The sequence below is a fragment of the Oreochromis aureus genome, linkage group 3 (genome assembly GCF_013358895.1).
Source record: "Oreochromis aureus strain Israel breed Guangdong linkage group 3, ZZ_aureus, whole genome shotgun sequence".
Lineage (NCBI taxonomy): Eukaryota > Metazoa > Chordata > Actinopteri > Cichliformes > Cichlidae > Oreochromis > Oreochromis aureus.
The window spans coordinates 79,978,699-80,001,535 of record NC_052944.1 but is presented as its reverse complement, the minus strand read 5'-3'; the positions used below and the strand labels follow the sequence as shown (position 1 = coordinate 80,001,535).

The following is a 22,837-nucleotide window of genomic DNA, read 5'->3' as shown; positions in this document are numbered from 1 at the left end:
TTTGCTAGTTCGATCGTTATTATAGGAAAACATTTATATTTGTATTTCTCTAACTAATGTTTGGACTTGAAAACAGGGTTTGATATTAATAATAATAATGGATTGCATTTATATAGCGCTTTTCGAGATCCTCAAAGCACTTTACAATTTCACTATTCATTCACTCTCACATTCACACACTGGTGAAGGCAAGCTCACAGTTGTAGCTACAGCTGCCCTGGGGCAGACTGACAGAAGCGAGGCTGCCATATCACGCCATCGGCCCCTCTGGCCATCACCAGTAGGCAACGGGTGTGTTTTGGCCAAGGACACAACGACTGAGACTGTCCGAGCCGGGGCTCGAACTAGGACCTCTTTTTCTCTCATTCTCTCCCACTCTCACATGATATTTCATGATTGATATTCAATCATTTCAAGCTGATCGGCTTTTCTGTCTTGTTTATTTATTGCCCACTTTGCACCAGAAAGACGAAACCAGCGGATAAAAAAAACAGCAGCACGTTTAAGAGGGAAACATGCAGATGAAACCAGGAGATGTCCTTACTGAATCATCAGAGCTGAACAGGTGATGGAGAAACAGGTTTACCTTTTAGGTGACATGGATGAGTTGAAGGGAAGTTATGAACTGTTTCTGAGAGACAAATAACACCAGTATCCTTTTCTATGTAGCTGACAGCTGGTAACTGTGCAGGGGCGGGTCTAGCAAAGTGTTGCCAGGGGCCCAAGTAGGGCATTAACAGAGAAAGGGGGGGACAAGGAAGACTTTTCTCTCTTATTCAAATTTAAAATGTCTAGACAAATAATTGTCTGAATCTTACATACAGATATAACAGAATATCTTTAGTGTTTTGAGTATTAGTAGTTGAGTATTAACATATACAAAATGCAGCAAGATATTTGTAAAAAAAAACCCAAAAAACAACAACCCAAAAACAGTTTTATTGATTATAAAAATGAACTATATCGGATTCATATCAGCATTGGCAGATATCCAAAGTTTTGATATAAGTATCTGACATTAAAAAAGTGGTTTTGTGCCATCTCTAAAACATAACATATGAGAGAAAGCTTGTCACCGAATCTGGCAGACTGTGTGGAAGTTCATGAATGAACCCAAAGCAGAAGCTTGGAAATCAAAGCTTAATGTAAACCAAGAGTGAGCCATTTATTTAGGCTGAAAGGGATACAAAGAAAAGGCCTGAGCAAAACTGACTGGACTGCACTGGGAAACTAAACTAACAGTAAACATATGTTACATAATCCAACCTTGGATTACTCCAGAAATTAAAGCCGTCCTCAAGCAGAAGAGGAGGGCCTTCAAATCCAAAGACAAAGAGGAGTTGAAAAGGGTGCAGAGAGAGCTGAGGGGACTGATAAGAAATGGGAAGGACAGCTACAGGCAAAAGATGGAGAACCAGCTTCAGCAAAACAACGTTGGTGAAGTCTGGAGAGGCCTCAGAACAATCTCAGGCCACAAACATCAGAACTCTCTGCCTGGGAGGGATGTGAGGTGGGCAAATGAACTGAATCGTTTCTTCAACAGATTTGATTCAGCCATGAGGCAGTCTCCAACATCGGCTGCAGACTCACCCACCCCCACTGCTGCTGTTCCACCTCTGACACCTCAGACACTTCACACCTCCTCTATTCACCCTGCTCACCCCTCCCCACCCCCAACAACAGCATCCAATACACACTCAACACAAGGCGCCAGCCTGTCTCTCTCAACCACCCAGGTTAGGAGGGAACTGAGGAGGATTAAAGCCAAGAAGGCAGCGGGTCCAGATGGCATCAGCTCGAGGGTCGTCAGGTCCTGCGCGGACCAACTGTGTGGGGTGATGGAGCACCTCTTCAACCTGAGCCTGAGGCTGGGGAGAGTCCCACAGCTCTGGAAAACCTCCTGTGTTGTTCCAGTGCCAAAGACTTCACTCCCCAAGGACCTCAACAGCTACAGGCCGGTGGTTCTGACATCCCACCTGATGAAGACCCTGGAGCGGTTGGTCCTGCCTCAGCTTCGGCGCCTTGTGAGCTCATCACTGGACCCACTTCAGTTTGCCTACCAGCCTGGCATTGGAGCGGATGATGCCGTCATTCACCTCCTACATCGTTCCCTCGCTCACCTGGAGACCGCTGGGAGCACTGTGAGAATCATGTTCTTTGATTTCTCCAGTGCCTTCAACACTATTCTTCCCTCGGTTCTGAAGGACAAGCTGGAGAACTCAGGAGTGCACCATCACCTCACTACCTGGATTTTGGACTACCTCACCGACCGACCACAGTATGTGAGGACTCAGGGCTGTGTGTCGGACAGGGTCGCCTGCAGTGCAGGGGCCCCACAGGGAACGGTTCTGGCTCCGTTCCTCTTCACCATCTACACTGCAGACTTCTCCCACAACTCCACCCAGTGCTTCCTGCAGAAGTTCTCTGATGACTCTGCAATAGTCGGCCTCATCATTGATGGGGATGACAAGGAGTACAGAGGACTGACTCAGGACTTTGTGGACTGGTGCCAGCTGAACTACCTCCAGATCAATGCCAGTAAAACCAAGGAGCTGGTGGTAGACTTCCGCAGGCACAAACATCCTCCACTGCAACCACTGAACATCCAAGGTATGGACAGTGAGGCTGTGGACAGCTACAGGTACCTTGGTGTTCATCTGAACAACAAACTGGACTGGACTCATAACTCAGACGCCCTCTACAGGAAAGGGCAGAGCAGACTGTACCTGCTGCGGAGACTCAGGTCGTTTGGAGTGGAGGGCCCACTCCTGAAGACCTTCTATGACTCTGTGGTGGCCTCAGCCATCTTTTACGGTGTGGTCTGCTGGGGCGGCAGCATCTCTGCTGGGGACAGGAAGACACTGAACAGGCTGATCCGAAGGGCCAGCTCTGTTCTAGGATGCCCTCTGGACCCAGTGGAGGTGGTGAGTGACAGGAGAATGGCGGCTAAGCTGTCATCCCTGATGGACAACATCTCCCACCCCATGCAGGAGACTGTGAAGGCACTGAGCAGCTCCTTCAGTGGGAGACTGCGGCACCACGGTGTGGGACGGAGAGATTTCATGCAGGTCTTTCCTCCCCACTGCTGTCAGACTCCACAACAAAGACTTTAACTGATCAAACACACACATCCACACATGTGCAATAACACTAATGTGCAATAATCTTTTCTGGCATCGTTGTATTTTTTACTCAGTTGTATATAACATTTGTATTCTATTTTTATCTTATTGTATATTTTATTCTATTTTATTCTACTGTATATAGTATTTTATTTTATTCTATTCTGTACAGTTGTGTACTGTATTTATTCTTATTTTATTTTATTCTAATTTTTGCTTCATAACTTTTGCAGTGTCCACTTCCTGCTGTGACAAAACAAATTTCCCACATGTGGGACTAATAAAGGTTATCTTATCTTATCTTATCTTATCTTATACCTGAACATGATGCACGAAGAACAGAAACATGACACAAACTGAGCAGATGACCTGACAATGAAAAGATTAATACAGAAGAGAGTAATTAGGAAGAGTGAAAACATCTGGGACAACAGCTGTGATGAACAGACATAAAAACCCAGAGAAGGAAACTCTAAACACAGTGCACACAGTCAAAGTAGAAGAGGAAACAACTTGTCACAGAAGCTGGGAGGGAGGAATGCTCAGGGAAACTAGATGTATACAACAGGAGGAGACATAAATAGAAGAAACTTGGAAACAGTTAAGGGGAAAACCACAACTAACCTAAATAATAGAAAACTAAAACATTACAACACAAAGAAATCAGAAAAAACACCATAAACCCAAAATGCTGGATCAAGTGACAAAGAACTATTTATCAGAACTCATTATCAGACACTCAGTCTCTGCATGCTGCATTTGCTTTACCCATTTATTGAGATTAAACAGATAACATCACAGAGGGAAATCTAATTAGTCCACCCTCCATTTTCCCAACATCTATTTTCACACGAGCATTGTTGAGCAGGGAGCCAAACAGAGAGCCCCGCTTTAAAACTGGTCCCAGAGGCTTTGACACAGGGTGTTGATTTTTGGGTCTTTTTTTTCTCTAGTTTTGTACTTTTGATCACCTTTTGAATATGGTTTTATATTTTGTTTTGATTTTCTATTCTATTCTTAACATTTTTGTGTCTTTATTTTCTTATTCCTTATGCAAGTTCCTTTCATTGTATTACTTGCCTTTAGCTCTGTGCTCCTGTTTCAATGTTATTTAAGTTTATTCTGTTCTTGTTTGTTCATGACTTAATTTTAGTTTTAAAATGGGATTTATTGTCTTATTATTTCTTCAAATCTAACCGTTTCCTTATTTCTTAATCACACCCTGTTAGATTTTCTGTTATCTTTAAATAAAAATACTGCTGGTGACCATTACTACCCATCTGCCTCCTGGTAGACAATCTTAGGTGACATTCTTCTCGAGTCATAATGATCAGTTTTATAGAAAATGTGACCTCTGACCTTGATCTTGAATCTCGGCAATGATATATGGCCTCACATCTGTCCATGCTGCTGGATATCTTGACATCTGTCTAGATTCTGTTCATCAATAAATCATATTCATTCTTTCTAATGACCTCTCCCTTTTTAAATATATTTAAATTCAAATCAATTTGATCCACTATTCGATTCAATTTGAATCGGGGAAATTTTGCGTCAGACAGTCAGAAATATTATAATTCTAAACCATAGGTTTCAAACCATACCAAATTACCATTAGAGCTGGCCTACTGGTAATATACAGCTAATATATATATTGTTTATTATTAAGCTTTGCTTGTCCCATATTCAGTTTTTCAGCAAAACTTGTTTGAGTCCATCAGAAAAGATTCATTCTTATATCTGGAGGAATAAATATATTTCAATAAATATTAATGTTAGCCCGCAGCTTTGTTCCAGTTTTGAATTTTGGCCCTCTGTGTATTTGAGTTCTAAACACTTATCAATACATATTGATATTTTTATATCTATAAAGAGAAAGCTGACACTTGTGAGACTTTATCAAAAGGTGTAAGCATCACAGCAGTAACTGAGGATAAAACACAGAAAAACATGAAGGAGATTTTCCAGGCCTGGATTTTTATAGCAGATCACCTTAAAATATTTTGCAGTAGAACAAAAACTGAAGAAAAAAAAGAAAACCACAAATCAAAATATGAACATTACCTGATGCTGCTAAAGTGAAGCAGAGCAAAGTTACAGAGGTTACAGCTAAGGATTGAGCAATTTTGCATTTTTAAAAGTTTACATTTTTTTCAGTATTGAACACCAGAAATGCGGCTTTCTTGTTGGAAGTCATTTAAGTTAAAAAGAAAACAAAAAACACAGCGGCTGACAGCGCTGTAAACAACGAGAGACTGGTAGGTAATGAGCAAGCGAATGGGAAACACTGAGAGAGAGAGAGCTGCATGAATTGTGATTTTATAGTGGTGGAGGTAAAACAGCAAGTAAGAGACGTAATTAATGACGATGTTTATGTCAAGCGTAGTTTGGATCTTCTTTTACTGCTGGTTCAGTCAGTTTTGTCCGGAGAGATATAAAACCTGCAGCTTCAGAATCTAGCGCAAAAAAGAAATCGATAATCAAAATCGATAATCAAAACCCCTAATTTCTGGGTCCCAGGCCAAGAAAACGGGGGTGAGAACTAAAACTAAAACCTAAACTGGGAAACCCTAAAACATGAAAACTGTAACAAGAACATGGCCTTAACAGGAATGTGAAAAACGATAATGTGAGACAACAGAACATGAGCAGGTGCTTGAGGGGAAAAACCTGATACATAAAAAGCCAAAACTCAGAAACTCCAGGCTGGAAAACAGTTAAGTTGTAAAATGTTTAAAATCCAAAACAGCAAAAATGTTCCAATAACTTTTTTTTTAGACCTAATCTTGTTTTCCTCTTTGAATCAAATTTAACAGTAGTAAATAAAGTAAACTTTATACAAATGTCAACAAAGTATCCCCAAAATTGAATGTTCAAGAAAGGATAACTGCTTTAATTATCTTAGTTTGGTTTACAGATTGAAGTATACCTGTTCTCTGACTTGCATCGTTATGTAAAGCTTTGAAATGCATAGATATCGACAAGACGACAAAAGCTGTGTCGCATTAGGTTTCTACTGTCAGCACAACCTACCTTACATCAACAGAGAGTTTTTCTCCAAAAGCGTCCCTTATTTGTTCAGTGACAGTTTTCTGGTACCAGGATTTTTGGAATTCAAATCCATTCAATATATGCCATTGTTCATGTAAATGTTGTTAGGAGTTGGGTTCTGGTTAGGTGGTGTTTTTGTCTGTATGTGTTTTTTTGGTGCCTCCCTTTTTGTATAGGTAGGCGGGGCAGTGAGTCACTGAACCTGGCACACCTGTTACTCATCAGATGCATTCTTCAGAAGTGTTCTTTAGGAGCTACCTGACAGAAGACTAGTGTCGGAATATTGAGGTTTTTGGAGAGTCTGTAATACTGCCCCTGCCTGGTGGAGCCGTTGGATTATTTCTGGTGACTGTAAGGAGTTTTGTTTCCTCCCCAGGATTTCGCCTCGTCTGGTTTGTTTTCCGTCTGGAGGTTTTGGCAATAAACAGTACCAAATCGAGTGCACTACCTGTGTGTGTTTCCGTCACCTGCACGTCCTGGCTCCGCGTCCCCATTCATACGCTGTTGTATATACTTTGTCCTTGTAAAACCTCCCCATCACTGTAAATAAACTGCCTTCACCGCAACTCTGCCTCTGTGCGTTCTGCTCCCTCGGTCCATCTGCATTTGCCATAACAGAATACTCCGACCAACATATTTATGGACCCAGCAGAACATACGGACGCCGCTTCCGGCGATTTGATTTCAAAACACGAGGAGTCACTGTCCAAGTTAGCTAGACAGCTAGACAGTTTTGTGCGATGTTTGACAACAACACTGCTTGATGGCCATGGTAGAAGGATGACATCTTTGTTGAAAGTATCATAATAATGTGTCTTGGCCCTATAAAATAAAACAGAAACTATTTCAGATTTATTTACCTACACTTAGACACTATCAGTTCCTTAAGAAAGTTGCTAATGTCACTTGGTAGTGACCAGCTTACATGTTAAACTGTTGTAGCTTTTATAAATAAAATAGAATAAAATGTTGAGGTCACAGTTTGTAGCTGTCGCACTGAAATGTAATTATAATGTGATTGCAATGTTCAAAATTTGGTGTTTAATCTGGATTCATGTTGTGTTGTCACCACCCACTGGTGGACCTGAGTGTGGCGCTTTGTGGTGCGCATGCTTTGGGGTGATGCTCAATTAAGCGCACATGTCACCAGAGACTGAAGGCTTAAACCAGAAAGAGAATGCTGGCTAGTGTAAAAGGTGGAAATATAGACGATATGGACTACATCAAATCGGCCACACCCCTTTGCTAGCTAAAACCCGGTTGTTCAGTGATGACGTGACGAATCCTACTTCCGGGCCTAAAGTAGTCTGCGTTTAATATGGCCTTTGTGTTGTTAACATGTTTAATGTTTTGTATTTTCTTCTATTTAATCTCAAAAAGGTCCTAAAACAGTCAGTGATCACTGTTGACCTCCCTCGGCTTTTATTACCGCTAATCATTTATTTAAGCTCAGTTTTTAAAACCTTACGATGTAACTACAGCACAGCCCATGCAGCAGTATATGAATGACTAACCTCGTATTGTGGATGGATTATCTCAGTTGTTCTCCTGGCTGAAGTTTGGTCCTTTTACAGCATCCTGCCATGCTATTACATTTGTTCCTGACCACCGAGAACACTCACGTTAACTTTTATCGAGTGGAAATAAAGTTAGCTTGTTTATATTATGCTAACATAGCTGTGTCGCTAGCAGTCACGTAGCACATCATTATATACCAGCTAGCCAAACTTCAGTAATCCTACAAACGTCACTGCTGTTTAGTTTTCTGTCTTCATTTATGTTGGAAGTTATAGCAGAGCTGTACGTTTGAATTTGTTTCCAAAACCCCGCAGTCAGGACATGCTATATTGTATTTAGATAGAAGCTAGCGAGCGAACTTCCTGCTAACTTCTAACTCCGTTAAATGTCATAAATTCCATTTTCATGGATGCCTGGATGTTAAACTCAATTGTTACACCTGGTAGAGCAGAACACTGATCATTTTATTAAAGATGAAAGACTTTAGACAGTTTTTCAACTCTCAGTAATGCCACAGTGATCGTTTGATATATGGACCTGCAGCGGAGTTTAGGCCAAGACACGGCCAGTGACGTCAGACTGAACAACCGGACAGTGGTGACGGCACATAAGGACACTGTGATAGGCTGTCTACAGCATTGATGGGTAAATGCTGTTATGGAAGTTTTAACAATAACCTGCAACACACCCAGTGAGCGTGATTTGAAGTGGGTTTAATAAACACATTGCAATGTGGAGAGAAACATCCAACCAAACAATAGGGTGATCTATCATCTTATATACACAGACGCAGACACTGTCAAACAAAAAAAAATTCCACAGCTCTTACATGTTGGCCCATCTCACAGGGGGCTATATCTTCAGCCCCATCCTTAAAACCTCCTTCCTCACAAAGAGAATTATGACTTTGTTTTCTTCTTTTCTGTCACTTAAGGATTTACATCCCTGATAAGCAAAAGGAGTCTCAATATCTGTTTAAAGTCTCACGTGACCTTACAATGGCCCCACTGTGTGTGTGTGCATGTCTGATACAGCATACGGCCCATTTCTGGTTAACATGCATACGACTGCAATTACTGCAAAATATTGATATTTTAGTAATTTAGGGTAAATTTGTAGTTTATCATTAACAGGAACAGAGTGGAAAGAAAGTATATCATTGTCTACATTGGAAGGAAATACTTCCTCTTTCACCTTTCATAGTGATGTGCGAAATACGGCTGTATAAATGTGTTGCAGCCTCTGGCGTGCGCACTCACAACAATGGGTGAGCGTCATGTGCGGACATATTTTACCTCCACAAACAACCGAGATGTTTTTTGTGATACATGTGGTAAGAAAATGAGGTGTTGTGGCAACACCACACATTTGTCAAACACCTCAAAGTAAATCATATCACAGAATATGACAAGCATATGTTGAGGTGAGCTGAAGAGGAGGAGTGGACAGGGACAGGTGCTGCTAGGGAGAGACAGACGTGTCTCACGGAGTCCTTTAGTGCTGCAGGCAGGCAATGTGTTCAAATTCTTTGAATTCTGCATTATTAAGTGATAAAAACAAGTAATCTGATGTCCTATAATTATTATGACACTATAATTTGAGATACAATAAAAGATACGATTAATAAAATACGTTTTTGTACAAAGTATCGGTATTGGATTGCTATCATCAATACCACCCTGAATTTCATTTGGTATCGGATCGAAAAGGAAATCACTGGTATCGCACATCACTACTTGACACCTCTGCGATATTTCATATTGTTCCTGGTTGATTTGATCCATCGAGTTAATGTGATCTGTAAATTGGCAAAAGGCATTTCCAGTGGAAATTGGCCGACATATCCTCAGCATAACCATGTATAATATCCACAAAACTTAAAAAGAGGTTATACACACACAATACGGTAATATTGTGTTGAAGCACAGTACGTATCACTCCGCGAGGCTCCTGCCTACGATAGCCGTAATGCTCCGATAATCCATCAAGCGGTGCGGCTTCGTAGCTTAGCAAAGTCGTACTGAAACATTTGACAGATTTTCGAGCGCAGTCTACCACATAAAATCGTTTCCAGTGTCGTATTTTCAAACAACACGGTAATAACGATGGCCTGCTAGCATGCTCTACCAAAAATAGTGCTTTGTTTTACAAACCAGTTCTGGTTCATCAGTTTCATGTATGTAAACAAAGGCACTGGGCATGTGCGCTTTACCCATATTCTATCGCGATATTTCATTTTCTTATCGTTGCCCAACATTACACCGGTATTACTGTGAACGGTATGATATAGCACAGCCCTACTGGCCACAACAGACTCCAAAATCCTGAGCATTTTCTAGCAGATGTTGAAGGACCTCAGTCGCCCCCAAAAATAGAGACGACTCTGGCCCTTCCTGTAAAGTGCTGTGGTGTTTTTAGCCCAGTCCAGTTTATTGTCTATATGTACTCCAAGGTATTTATAGTCCTCCACAATGTCAACACTGACCCACTGGATTGAAACAGGGGTCAAGTGTTTCCTGGTCTTCCTAAAGTCCACTATCAATTCCTTGGCCTTTGCCACGTTGAGCTGCAGATGATTCTGCTCACACAACGTGACAAAGGAGTCGACCACAGCCCGGTACTCTGTCCCTGCTAATGCATCCAACCACCGCGGAGTCATCAGAAAACTTCTGAAGATGGCAGGACTCTGCGCAGTCTTTGACTATGTTGTTGTTGTTTTTTTTAGATGGGAAAAAACACAGAGAAAAGCCTCAACAAGAAGCATGAAAAAAACTTTCAGTCCAACAGATCCATTCTCCTTCTCTTTGTCTTCCTTTCCTCCATCTTTGTTGTCTTCATCCTTCTCTTGTCCTCCTGTCTGACCTGCAGGTGAGAAACAGGTGTGAGGTGTCAGCTGTCAGGTAGGTGATGAGTGAAGAACAGAACAGAATCCATTTCCTCTTCAAACTGCTGTCAGACATTATCTACTGCACTCTGATCACATCACTCAGACCAGCTGCTTTCTACAAAGTCTCATCAACAACATCTTTAGAAACAAACATCAACAACCAGGAAGCAGCTTCACCTCTGATCACACACACACTCAACTCTACTCACTCACCTGGAGGATCAACTGTCAAATTGATCTTTGTTATGGACTGCAATGAAGACACGACACTTGTATGTTCCAGCATCATTAATCGTCACATTCTTCAGAATCAAAGACACGTCTCCATCCTTCATCTGTCTGTCCTGCAGATCCACCCGGTTCTTAAAAGATGGACGCTGGTCGACTCTAACAAAGTATCCATCCCGGTACAAAAGCACATATTCATTTCTCAGGTCAATTCTGCTCCAATGTACAGATTTGATGTTGTTGTTTGGAGCTCGACATGTCAGAGTGACGTCCTGTCCAGACTCAGCTGTGATGTTTCTCTGCACTGAAAGAGGAAACAACACAGATCAGAGAGGTTAAAGGTCAAATCAGTTGATCATGTTATTCATTCATTTAGTTGTCTAAGGAGCTTGGAAAGAAAAGCGTCTGGACTTCTTTAAGTTGCTTGAAGACGTTTCACCTCTCATCCGAGAAGCTTCTTCAGTTCTAAGGTCAAATGGCCGAGAGTCCCAGATTTAAACACATTGGGAGTTTCCCCCCAAAGGGGGACAAAGGACCCCCTGATGATCCTCTACTTAATCACATGAGCAAAGGTGTGAAAGTGGGTGTGGGTCCCAATCAGCCAGAGTTTCGGGTGAGCTCATTGTGAAACCTGGCCCCACCCTATCATGTGATTTCCTGAGGTCAGATGGCCCAGGATGTGATTGGGCGTTAAGGCGTCTGGGAAGGGATCTCAAAACTGGATTATAGATGGCAGACAGTTGGTGTCGTAAACCACCGCCTCTGTTCAAAGATGGTCGCTCACAGAGGACATAAATGGCTTCTTTCATTCCTCTTTCAAACCATCTGTCCTCTCTGTCCAAAATGTAAATGTTGGCATCCTCGAAAGAGTGACCTTTGACCTTTAGATGCAGATCACTTAAATTACACAATTGAAAGCACATGTGTATTGTTTGTATATTTATAGACAAGCACTCATATATATTCAAATTTTTAAAAAAAGTTCATTTACCTGTTACTACCACATATCAACTCCAGTTGTTGGTACTTGCTGGCTTGTGTAGCCTCTAGGTAACAAAAGCTCAACACTGCGCCGAGCATCCTAGAGCACTTCTGTTGTGTTTTGTACGTGCTTCAGAGTTCGTACGTGTTTTGAAGTTTGTACGTGCTTTGTCTCTAGGGGCCACGGTAAATATACTTTTATTTATTCACTCCACATAAAATGTAATAAATAAATCATATAATACAAAAACCAACTAGTCACAGTTCAACTTTTAACTATTTAAATTTTCAGCTTTTTCCTTTCAAACAAATTTAAAGTGAAACAACACAAAACACTGCAAACCACAACACAATTAAATATAAATTAAAGTATGAAAACAAAAAGAAGATGCACATTCTCTGTCAGATAGACCTGCATGAATAAACTTTCTGAATCCTTTATCATCTGCAACAGAAAATAGTTGTGGATGATTACTATACCTTTCTAATGTGACGACGTTGTCCCTGGCTCTCTTTCTCTCTCTCTCCCTCCCGCTCTGTTCCTGTGCTACTGCGAGTGTAACTACCGCCCCTCCCCCCTCTGCCCAGCGCAAGGCACAAGGCTCGCGTGCGGAGTGACGCGGAAAAAAAGTGCGAGAGAGTGAGAGAGAGAGAGGGTGATAGAGGGAAAAAAAAAACACGGCTCGCGATAAGGAGCCGGCTCTAGGATCCGTTTCGTTCGCGACCGACACATCACTAATTTGAACAGACAAACTGAGTCAATATGTGGATACCTTTTAGAGAAATTTTATTAACATGTAAACAGGCTGATACTCTTTAGTCATTTATCTCAGGCAAGTTTGTGATTTGAAGACACTTCGACCACATGTGATGTTTGTTATTATATTATGAAAAATCACACAGTACTGTGCAAAAGGCTTGAACCACCCAAACCTCTTTGTCAATTTGGAATCAAATTTTAATTTCACAAAAAAATAATTAAATTCTCAATAAAAACCTCAATGTCAACCTTGCAGATCGTCATTCGGTTGTAGCTGAACCATGAGCCATGAGACAAATCTCCATTAGCAAGTTACCGTGGATCCCCCCGTGTGTGAAGTTGCACAGCATCAACACATTAGCGCAGTTAGCTCGTTAACGCGGTTAGCTACATAAAGCGTTGACACAGTGCAGGTGATCCGCAGTAACTCACTAACAGAGATTTGCTGCGTTAATGCTGTTATGGTGTTAACGTGATTTTAAAGGGATTGATGCTGAAAGCACTAATTCATACATGTTTGTAACACAGCTTTACTTTGTGTTCATCAACATCCTGAAGATGAATAAACTGTAGTTCAGAGTCACTGACAGGCAGCACAGGAAAGTTCATTTCTGTGTGTCTTCAGATCATCTGACCCACAGTTCTGCTGTGAAGTCTGAAGATGATGATCAACAAGTTCTTCACTTTTGGTGTCAACACAGAGTTTGGATCAGCAGCAGGAGACTCAGAGTTCAGCTCTTGACCCCTCTGAGATATTTGAATTTGATGTGTTGGTCGACAAAGTTAATGTGATCATCCTGAGATTTGACTTTCACCCAGGTTTCTTCCACATACCTGAAGCAATAACTTGGTGATGTTCCAGGGTTGGATAACAAAACTGTTTTTTCCATGTTGGGGAAACCTGCAGTGAGCTGAGACTGAAGAAGTCACTTGGATGAGACCAGATTAACAGAACCTTTGACCTTTTTTGACTCTGCTTCTGTTGTTTTTTTGGGGGGGGTTCTTTTGTTTTTGTTTTTTTTAGATGAGAAAAAAACCACTAACAGCAGCAACAAGAAGCAGAGGTAAAACTTGCAGTGCAATAGATTCATCCTTCTCCCCTTCACCCTTTCTGCCATTTTCTGTTTTAACTTCGTTTCTTCCTTTCATCCTTCTTTCCTTCTTCCTTCCTCCCTCTTTCATTTTTCACTTCATGCTTCTTCCCTTCTTCCTTTTTCACTCACTCACCTGGAGGATCAACATGAAGGTAGGTGGTGTTGATGGGATTCAAACTGGGTATCACTTGGTTTGGTTCTTTCTGGACGACACCACACTCGTATCTTACAGCATCATTAATCGTCACATTCTTCAGTATCAAAGACACGTCTCCATCCTTCATCTGTCTGTCCTGCAGATCCACCCGGTTCTTAAAAGATGGATGCTGGTAATCTGGAACAAAATGACCATCCCAGTACAAAAATACATCGCCTGCTTTAAAGTCATCTCTCCTCCATTGTACACCTCTGATCTTGTTGTTTGGAGCTCGACATGTCAGAGTGACGTCCTGTCCAGACTCAGCTGTGATGATTTTATAGTCTGAAAGAGGAAACAACACAGAGCAGAGAGGTTAAAGGTCAAAGTACAATTATGATCAGAATGATTGACTTTAAATATTTTGTTTATTTCCTTTGACATTTGAGTTTTTAGTAGTGCTGTCAAAATTAAAGCTAATTAATTCGCCATCACGTTCAACGCAGTTAAAATTTTTAACGCAATTAACCCATCTGCAGTGCAGAATGACTCAAAATCCCTGAAATGTTTCTGTCAACGCATTTCGGGCAGTTTGTCCAAGTAGCGTTACCTTCACACAAATGGGCAGTTGATGTGGTAGTGACGGGCAGCTGAACCAATCAACTCAATATGGAAGATGATAAACGCATATTGGTCCTCTTGATGGAAAACTTGAGTAATAAAAAAATAACAAGACGGAACAGTCGACCGACATAAAGTACTATGCACATTGTGCAAGAAGGTGTTTTCTTTTGATCGAAGCACTTCCAGCTGAAAATATCACATTGAAGCGAGGCATATGTTAGTCGTGGATGCTGCTGGAAGTTTGGCTAATGCGTCACCCAGCGACAAATCACTCATGGAGCATCTGGGACTCAGTAAATCTACATCAGAAATATTGACTGACACAACGCCAAGTGCATTGCAACAAACTGCAGACCTATTAATATCGTCGAGAACACGCGCTTTACATAGCTTTGGTTTCTATTTGACAGCACTAATATATATTATTTATTAGCGTATACTTACCTATTAGTATATAGGTTTTTTAAAAAGTTGTAATTCACAGGAGAGAACCTAAAATGCTAAAAGATTGAAGAAAACTATTCAAATTCTATTTGTATTTAAGCATTTAACATTCTTTGTGTTTATTCTGTATTTACTTCATTATAATGCAATGTGAGTTATAAGCTTACATATAAAGTTGAAAAAATGTAATTGCAACCAGGCTATTGATCAAGCAATTGTGATTAATTACAGAAAATTGTGAAATTATTTAGTTGTTTTTTTTTTATCTAGTGACAGCACTAGTTTTTAGTCATGTTGGATTTAATGAACCTCTGAACATCCAGAAGCCATTTAAATGTTTTAAAGTGGAGTTTTCATTCTATTGAGTGTGTTTCATGTTTCTACTGAGGAAAAGTTATTTTGTAATAATTATTTTTATCATTTCATCGCCCAGCTCTAGATTACAGTGAGAGACATTGAGCTCACACAGACTCCGTCTACCCTGATGATGCCTTCACACACACAGACAAACTGAATCAATATGAAAAATATTTCTTCTGAACTTCTGGTTTCTAACAGCTTCATCTGACCTGGAGAGACAAACAGCAAAGTGGAGCAGACTGACACAGTTACTGCAGACGTTTGTGTGTTATTATTACTGCTGATCTTACATTATTATAAATGTGTGAGTCTGTAATCTCAGTGACTAACAGAGAACCTGAGTGTAAACCTGATCAGATGAAGTGTGAGGTTGTGAGAAAGTCTCTGACTGCATTCATAGATGTGTCCTTTCAGCTGCTCTGATCCAACCTTTGGTCTCTAAGGAAGAGGCTTCAGGGAGATGTTTGCTACGTTGGACTGTAGGACCATCAGAAATGTGTGCAGTAACAAAACAGGCAGCACTGAAAGGAGCTCTAAGTGTTTGTGTTGTTCAATGATTTGTGCACAACAACAAAAATGGGACCTCTCTCATCCATCAGTCATCATGTGGACATTTTTCAGACACACTTTGAAGCTGATGGACGTTTTGTGTCTGCACTAAGTACGTTTTCAGCAGCTATGGCACCGGCAGGATTCACTTTCACAGACTCACAACCACCAGCTTCACCCCTCCCCTCCCCCTCCAGCTGTAGGCTTTAACATTGAGTTTCCCCACACATGTTTACAGACGAGTTAGAGAGCAAGAGAAGAAGAGACTGATTCATAACCAGTGTTGGGTAAGTTACTTTAAATTAGTAACTTAGTTACATTGCTAGTTACTTCTATCAAAAGTAACTCAGTTACTTCAAGTTACTCGTTACTTTCACAGTAACTAGTTACTAGGGAAAGTAACTTTGGTTTTACTCAGAATTCTCTTGTTAATGTGTTGCTTCCGTAACTGGATACCCAGCAAGATTGTCAGTCTTCTATCTTGCTTATTTGCCACAAGTGCACTGTGCCACCTACCAACAGAAAGGAAAAAATAATTTGCACATTTCCACGAGAGAAATCCCACGCCTGGACCGTCGTTGACCGTCACATGATTCTAGCCTGCTTTTTACATCCAACACAAAAACTGCAGTCGTGGTGCTTTCAATTACACCCCTTTTCCCTGTTAATGCCCTACCTGGCCCCCTGGCAACACTTTGCTAGACCCGCCCCTGCACAGTTACCAGCTGTCAGCTACATAGAAAAGGATCCTGGTGTTATTTGTCTCTCAGAAACAGCTCATAACTTCCCTTCAACTCATTCATGTCACCTAAAAGGTAAACCTGTTTCTCCATCACCTGTTCAGCTCTGATGATTCAGTAAGGACATCTCCTGGTTTCATCTGCATGTTTCCCTCTCACCAGATATCCAAACCGATAACACGACCAGCAGCTTTTACAGCTGTGGCTCCAGCAAACATCAGCTGATACTAGAAATTAATATTAAATAAATTCTAACAACAGCTGATCAAGCTTAAACGTGCTGCTGTTGTTTAACGCGACATCCGCTGGTTTCCTCTTTCTGGTGCAAAGTGGGCGATAAACAAACAAGAGAGAAAAGCTGATCAGCTGATCATTGATCAGTTTCATGATTGAAGTAGCAACAGGAGAGGGAGGGGGGGAGAATGAGAGAAGAGGCAGCTGTGCAGCGTAAAAACAGAATAAATGCAGCTTTGTGTCTTTTTCATTGTAGCTGAAGTCCGGGACAAACTGTGTTCCTTTTCACCTCAGTACGAAACGCGTAATATTTTCTCTGAATACCAGACGATTCTGTTTTTTACGGGACGGTTGGCAACTCTAATAATTAACCGTATGAACAAAATAAAGTTCAACATCAGTAACATAGCACCCACCCAGCTGTATAGAAACTCCGTCATGCTAGCTAGCACGCAGTACGAAAATGTCAGCATACCGAAAATAAACTCCACCTAAACTTGGTTTATATCTGACTCAGATAGACTGCAGGTCATAACTTCTTACCTGAAGTTCAGTTTACCTGACACGCGGACCGGCGGCCGCTTCGGGTCTCTCCTCTTGCCTCCCTTTTCCTTCATCCACCTGCTGGCTTCCACCACTTGCTAATGTTATTGAATCTGTGGAAGCTCCGCGATATCCACCACACGAAGTAACGAGTAACGAGCCTATCTAAATCCCAGTAACGAGTAACGCGTTCCTGGTTTTGGCATAATAACTAGTTACCGTGCTCGTTACCACAATAATAACGTAGTTACTGTAACGCGTTACTTAATAACGCGTTAGTCCCAACACTGGTCATAAATGTCTTTGTTTCTGCTCTAAACTTACCCAAACAATGCTGCTCTACAACTCTAGACTACCAGCCACAAAGACAACAGCTGGAGAAACATCTGTCTACCTCTGACATCCACCAGCTCATCCATACAACAAACACACATCAACAACCAGGAAGCAGCTTCACCTCTGATCACACACACACTCAACTCTACTCACTCACCTGGAGGAACAACAACACTCAGGTTGATACTACTGATGAGCCTCCATGAGCTTGTTTCTACATTGTAGACACGACACTTGTATGTTCCAGCGTCATTAATCGTCACATCCTTGAGAATCAAAGGCACGTCTCCATCCTTCATCTGTCTGTCCTGCAGATCCACACGGTTCTTAAAAGATGGATGCTGGTTGTCTGGATCAAACTGACCATCCTGATACAAAAGCACATATTCATCTGTCAGGTCAGCTCTGCTCCAATGTACAGATTTGATGTTGTTGTTTGGAGCTCGACATGTCAGAGTGACGTCCTGTCCAGACTCAGCTGTGATGATTTTCTGCTCTGAAAGAGGAAACAACACAGAGCAGAGAGGTTAAAGGTCAAAGTAAAATTATGATCAGAATGATTGACTTTAAATATTTTGTTTATTTCCTTTGACATTTGAGTTGTTAGTCATGTTGGATTTAATGAACCTCTGAACATCCACCAGGTCACCAGTGACCCACTGAGGTCCAAAATATAACTGACCATTTTTGAGTACTTTTCACTTTAATTTTTTTTTTACATTTTACAATTTGTTTTGTTTTCCTTGTCTTGCATGTATCATTCTTTTCAGCTCAACCTCACTTGTCTGAATGTACAGTTGTTTTTTTCATTGACATACTGTAGTAACACTGACTGATCTGAAGTCACATAAAAACATGAAATCCTAGTAGTACTTTCTTTTTTCTCCTTTTTTTATGGTAAAATCCACAGACATGCGGATTGTGTTATCATGAACATCGCATGCGCTTACGTCATTGTCATGAGACACTCTCTCAAAGAAAATCACGGTTTTAGTAATGCAGTAATGCAGTAATGTAGTGTGCTTACGGGAAAGTAACAGTAATCTAATTACCTTTTCTGCAATGGTAATCCCTTACTTTACTCGTTACTTGAATAAAGTAATCTGATTACAGTAACGCATTACTGTAACGCGTTACTGCCCATCTCTGCGGCTCAGTGTGACCAGGATAGTCTGAGCTTTGTCCTAAACCTGAACAGCTGTTCACCAGAATCCTGCTGATTACTGCTCAAAGCTGCTTTGACCTGAAAACTGGATTGAAAGTTTCTGAGCATTTCAGAGATCTTTTGGGAACAAGTAGTTACTGGGTACAGATAAATGTCATGTGGAGTTATTGGAAAGCATTTGATTTAATGTTGGCTGGTTCATCTGTGAAAACAAATCAAATGAAATGAACAAAGAAGAAAATCACCTCTACCCAAAAAAAAAACGGATTGAGTGTTCACCGGTGGATTTTCCTGTCGTGTTTGGGTCAAATCTGACTAATTTACAACTTCAAACACTCATCGATATTGTGTTTTACATCCTATTGCCTCAAGGCCTTATGAAATCCTCCACACTATGCACTTGAACATATAACAGTGATTATCGCCTCTTTCATTGAATTTTGAGTGTTTTAGTCAACGTTGTTGCATCTGTGGTGTTCCCGGTCAAAAGTGACCGCCATAGGAAATGAATGTGTCGTTCAGTGGGTTGTTCAGTGAATTGGCCACTGAATGACACCCACTATACGATCCATTTAACTGGCCACTAAACAGGTGGCAACCGCTCTCCAAAGGCACAATATCACATGTGACAACTTCTCCACATCATATGCTCTTGGTCAGGAGCTGCTGAAAAGAAAGCTCACCATAGGGACAGTGAGGAAGACCAAGCCTGAACTTCCTCCTGCGCTGGTATCGACCAGAGGAAGAGAGGCAGTCTAATCAAAATTTGCTTTCACTGACACAAACACTCTTGTGTCATAATTTCCCAAAAGGAATAAAAATGTTATCCTGATGAGCACACTACACAAAGACGCTGCTGTCAGCACCACAGAGGACAGGAAGGCCCTTATGATCCAGGACTACAACAAGAACAAAGGAGCCGTTGATAAGGTAATGTAAAGTTTCATCAGTCATGCATTTTATTTTATTTATGTGAATTATAGCATTTTGTGTACAACAGTGTTAGATTTGTATTGTCATTGTCATTTATGCTTAGAAATATTTACTCATATATGCTTAGAAGTATATAATCATTTGTAGATTGAAAGAATGTCTCATCCCAGGAGGTCTGTAACAACTCTGTGTAGCATGAAGAGGGGAGTGCGTTCACTCCTCTTCAGAGTGTTCTGGCATAGATCACACACCTCCTAGGAGAGGTCGTATCTTCTCTTGCTGATATATGGTATAGCAAACACACGTATATCTGTTTGAGTCTAAGTGCCTTTTGTTTAGATGGACGGCTCTGGGGAGTCTTCCTGGGGTCACAGTTTGACCCCACACACAGATACACACATACACACACACACACACACACAAGGTATTCTTTGTTCACATGCATACCTATGTTATATGTTAATGAACCTATGCATATTCATGTAACCACAATAAAAGAGCAGTGTTACGGGAGAGCAGATGAGAGCAACTGGGGTCAAGCGAAGGAACGGCGCCTGTCCAGTTCTCTCCCGTGCACGTGAAACATTAAGAATGTTGCCTACTCGTGTCTTGCTTGCTGTGTAATTACATTGCCTTCAACGTTCCAGCGAATAGGTTCAAGCTACAAACCTATCAACAGACTAAATATTTTTCCTAATCTCTTATTTATTGTTTTCTTTATTGCAGCTTAGTGGCACAGCTGCAAGTGACTGACAGCCTGCTGGCCTGTAGCATTGTTCCACAACATCCTTGATGGTGTGGACAGCCATCGACCAAACCTGGAATCAGGGGAAGAGTTTCAAGAGGAGACTTTTCCTAGCAAAGCTGGGGAAAACTTTGGTGACTCCTCTTATTCAATGGCGCAGCACATTCCTCGCACACCAGCCAGTTAGGAGTGTGCAAGCTTCAGCCCCAGCCGCTGCTGCTCTCCACCAACCAGCAAATGGGCTGAAAAGGAAGCGCTGTGAGCTCTGTGCCCCTAGAGACAACAAAACAAGCCTAAGATGCTGCAGATATGTTTGCAAGGCCCACCTCACCTGAGTATCACATACCACTCATGTGCATGAATACACACACACACACACACACACACACACACACACACACACGGCCTCATGTTGAGTTTGTACTTTGGTTTTCAATTTATTTTTTACATTATATGTTCATTTTGTAATTCATTTTCAAGTGCAGTGCACAAAACCAGAGGGTTTTAAACATCTTCCAGGCTCTGACCTCCGAGCAGGGACAAGAAAGAAACTTGAAATCTTCTTCTGGTCAGTGATTTCAAGTTTTATTTCAAGTCTCACTAATTCAGCCAAGTTTTCATCCAAGATTGTTTGGTGGTAGGAGATGGAGCCTAAATGCAAGATTCAGGAGAAAAAACATAAACCCAAGAGCAGCTTTAAAGCTGAAATCTCAAAGTACAAAACTACTGAAGGTCAAAGAGTCTTAAACAACAGGAAACTCTTCCAGGAAACCAGATAAGAACAAGGCAATGCAGCTCAAACAGAAAATCAAGCATCTCAAAATGAAAATTAAGTCATGAACCCAAAATACACACATACAACTAAAGAACTCTTGAATGGGAGCACAGAACTAAAGGCATAAAATACCATGACAGGAACTCGCATCAGGAATAAGAAAATAAACACTCATAAACAAATAAATGAAAGCAAAATATCAAGAATGAATTAAAAAAAACAAAACAAAAAAACCCCATAATCCATGAAACAGGAGTTTCCTGGAACACTTAATGTATCAGATCTGAGGAATTTTTTGCTTATGTGATGTTTATCTTTGTGGATGTGTGGAACTTAATTGGGGTCTTGGGCAGATTTAGGTAATTTTGTTCTTCCTGTTGTCGTGGTAACTGATAAACTGCTGGGATGGTTTGGAAGTGCTGAGGGGAGTTTTTGCTTTGCAGACATTTTGACCACATGTAATGCCTGTTTTTATGTTGTGAAAAATTACTTTAGTACTTTTGCCACCCCTAACTTCTTTGTCTCCTTCGTATCAAAACATAGACTTTTTTTCAAATTAAAATCTTAAGAAACAGCAGCAGCTTTCTGCACACATCAACAACCAGGAAGCAGCTTCACCTCTGATCACACACACACTCAACTCTACTCACTCACCTGGAGGGACAACACTCAGGTAGGTGCTGTTGATGAGCTGCCGAGAGCGCGTTTCTCTAATGAAGACACGACACTCATATGTTCCGTTATCAGCTTTCGTCACATCCTTCAGAATCAAAGACACGTCTCCATCCTTCATCTGTCTGTCCTGCAGATCCACCCGGTTCTTAAAAGATGGATGCTGGTGATCTGGAATAAACTGTCCGTTCTGGTACAAAAAGACATAGCCCGATGTCAAGTCAGCTCTGCTCCAATGTACAAATTTGTTATTGTTGTTTGGAGCTCAACATGTCAGAGTGACGTCCTGTCCAGACTCAGCTGTGATTGTTTTCTGGTCTGAAAGAGGAAACAACACAGAGCAGAGAGGTTAAAGGTCAAAGTACAATTATGATCAGAATGATTGACTTTAAATATTTTGTTTATTTCCTTTGACATTTGAGTTTTTAGTCATGTTAGATTTAATGAACCTCTGAACATCCAGCAGGTCACCAGTGACCCACTGAGCGGGGATTTTAGCCTCATGCTAAACATGCAAAATGTATTAACATGTAAACAGGCTGATACTCTTCAGTTATTTACCTCAGAGATAAACAATTTCTAACAGTTAATCTTACCTGCAGAGACGAAAATGAGGATGCTGAAAAACAAAGTGGAGCAGAGTGACACAGTTCCAGCAGACATTTCTGTGTTTCTGTATTAACATCCGAATGTGAGCTTCAGATTAGACTATATGACATTTTGAGGTTCCGATGAAGTTGAAAGTCCCTGAGTGAGAGAACAGGTTTGTAACTCTACACTTAAGAGTCAGAGAGAGAGACGGTTGGTGGGCTGGACCAGTGTCCTCCAATGCAAACGCAGAAATGAAGAAAACTGGAGAGCAGCCAGTCTTTAATTAATGATGCCAAAATATTTGTACCTAAGAGGTTAAAATCAGGACTTTTAGTTTCTTAATGAGGAA

General features: G+C 41.1%; 1 protein-coding gene across 1 annotated transcript; it reads right to left on the bottom strand.

The window, feature by feature from the left end:
- Positions 1 to 10,417: 10,417 nt before the first annotated feature.
- LOC120437673 (neural cell adhesion molecule 2-like) lies at positions 10,418 to 22,634 on the bottom strand. The gene is made up of 6 exons (XM_039608193.1): positions 22,494 to 22,634; positions 21,880 to 22,215; positions 17,765 to 18,103; positions 13,775 to 14,122; positions 10,792 to 11,110; positions 10,418 to 10,553 (listed from the first exon to the last, which is right to left on the bottom strand). The coding sequence occupies exons 2-5, from the start codon at positions 22,016 to 22,018 to the stop codon at positions 10,800 to 10,802; spliced, it is 1,137 nt and encodes a 378-aa protein (XP_039464127.1). The 5' UTR covers positions 22,019 to 22,215; positions 22,494 to 22,634; the 3' UTR covers positions 10,418 to 10,553; positions 10,792 to 10,799.
- Positions 22,635 to 22,837: the final 203 nt, after the last annotated feature.

What these genes read in the sequence shown, in the direction of transcription:
- LOC120437673 (XM_039608193.1), bottom strand. Translation starts at nt 22,018, where the DNA reads ATGAAGGATGGAGACGTGTCTTTGATTCTGAAGGATGTGACGAAAGCT. An exon ending in GAGTGTTGTTGTTCCTCCAG is followed by an intron (nt 14,123 to 17,764) that starts GTGAGTGAGTAG and finishes TTCCTCTTTCAG; the next exon opens with ACTATAAAATCATCACAGCT. An exon ending in CCTTCATGTTGATCCTCCAG is followed by an intron (nt 11,111 to 13,774) that starts GTGAGTGAGTGA and finishes TTCCTCTTTCAG; the next exon opens with TGCAGAGAAACATCACAGCT.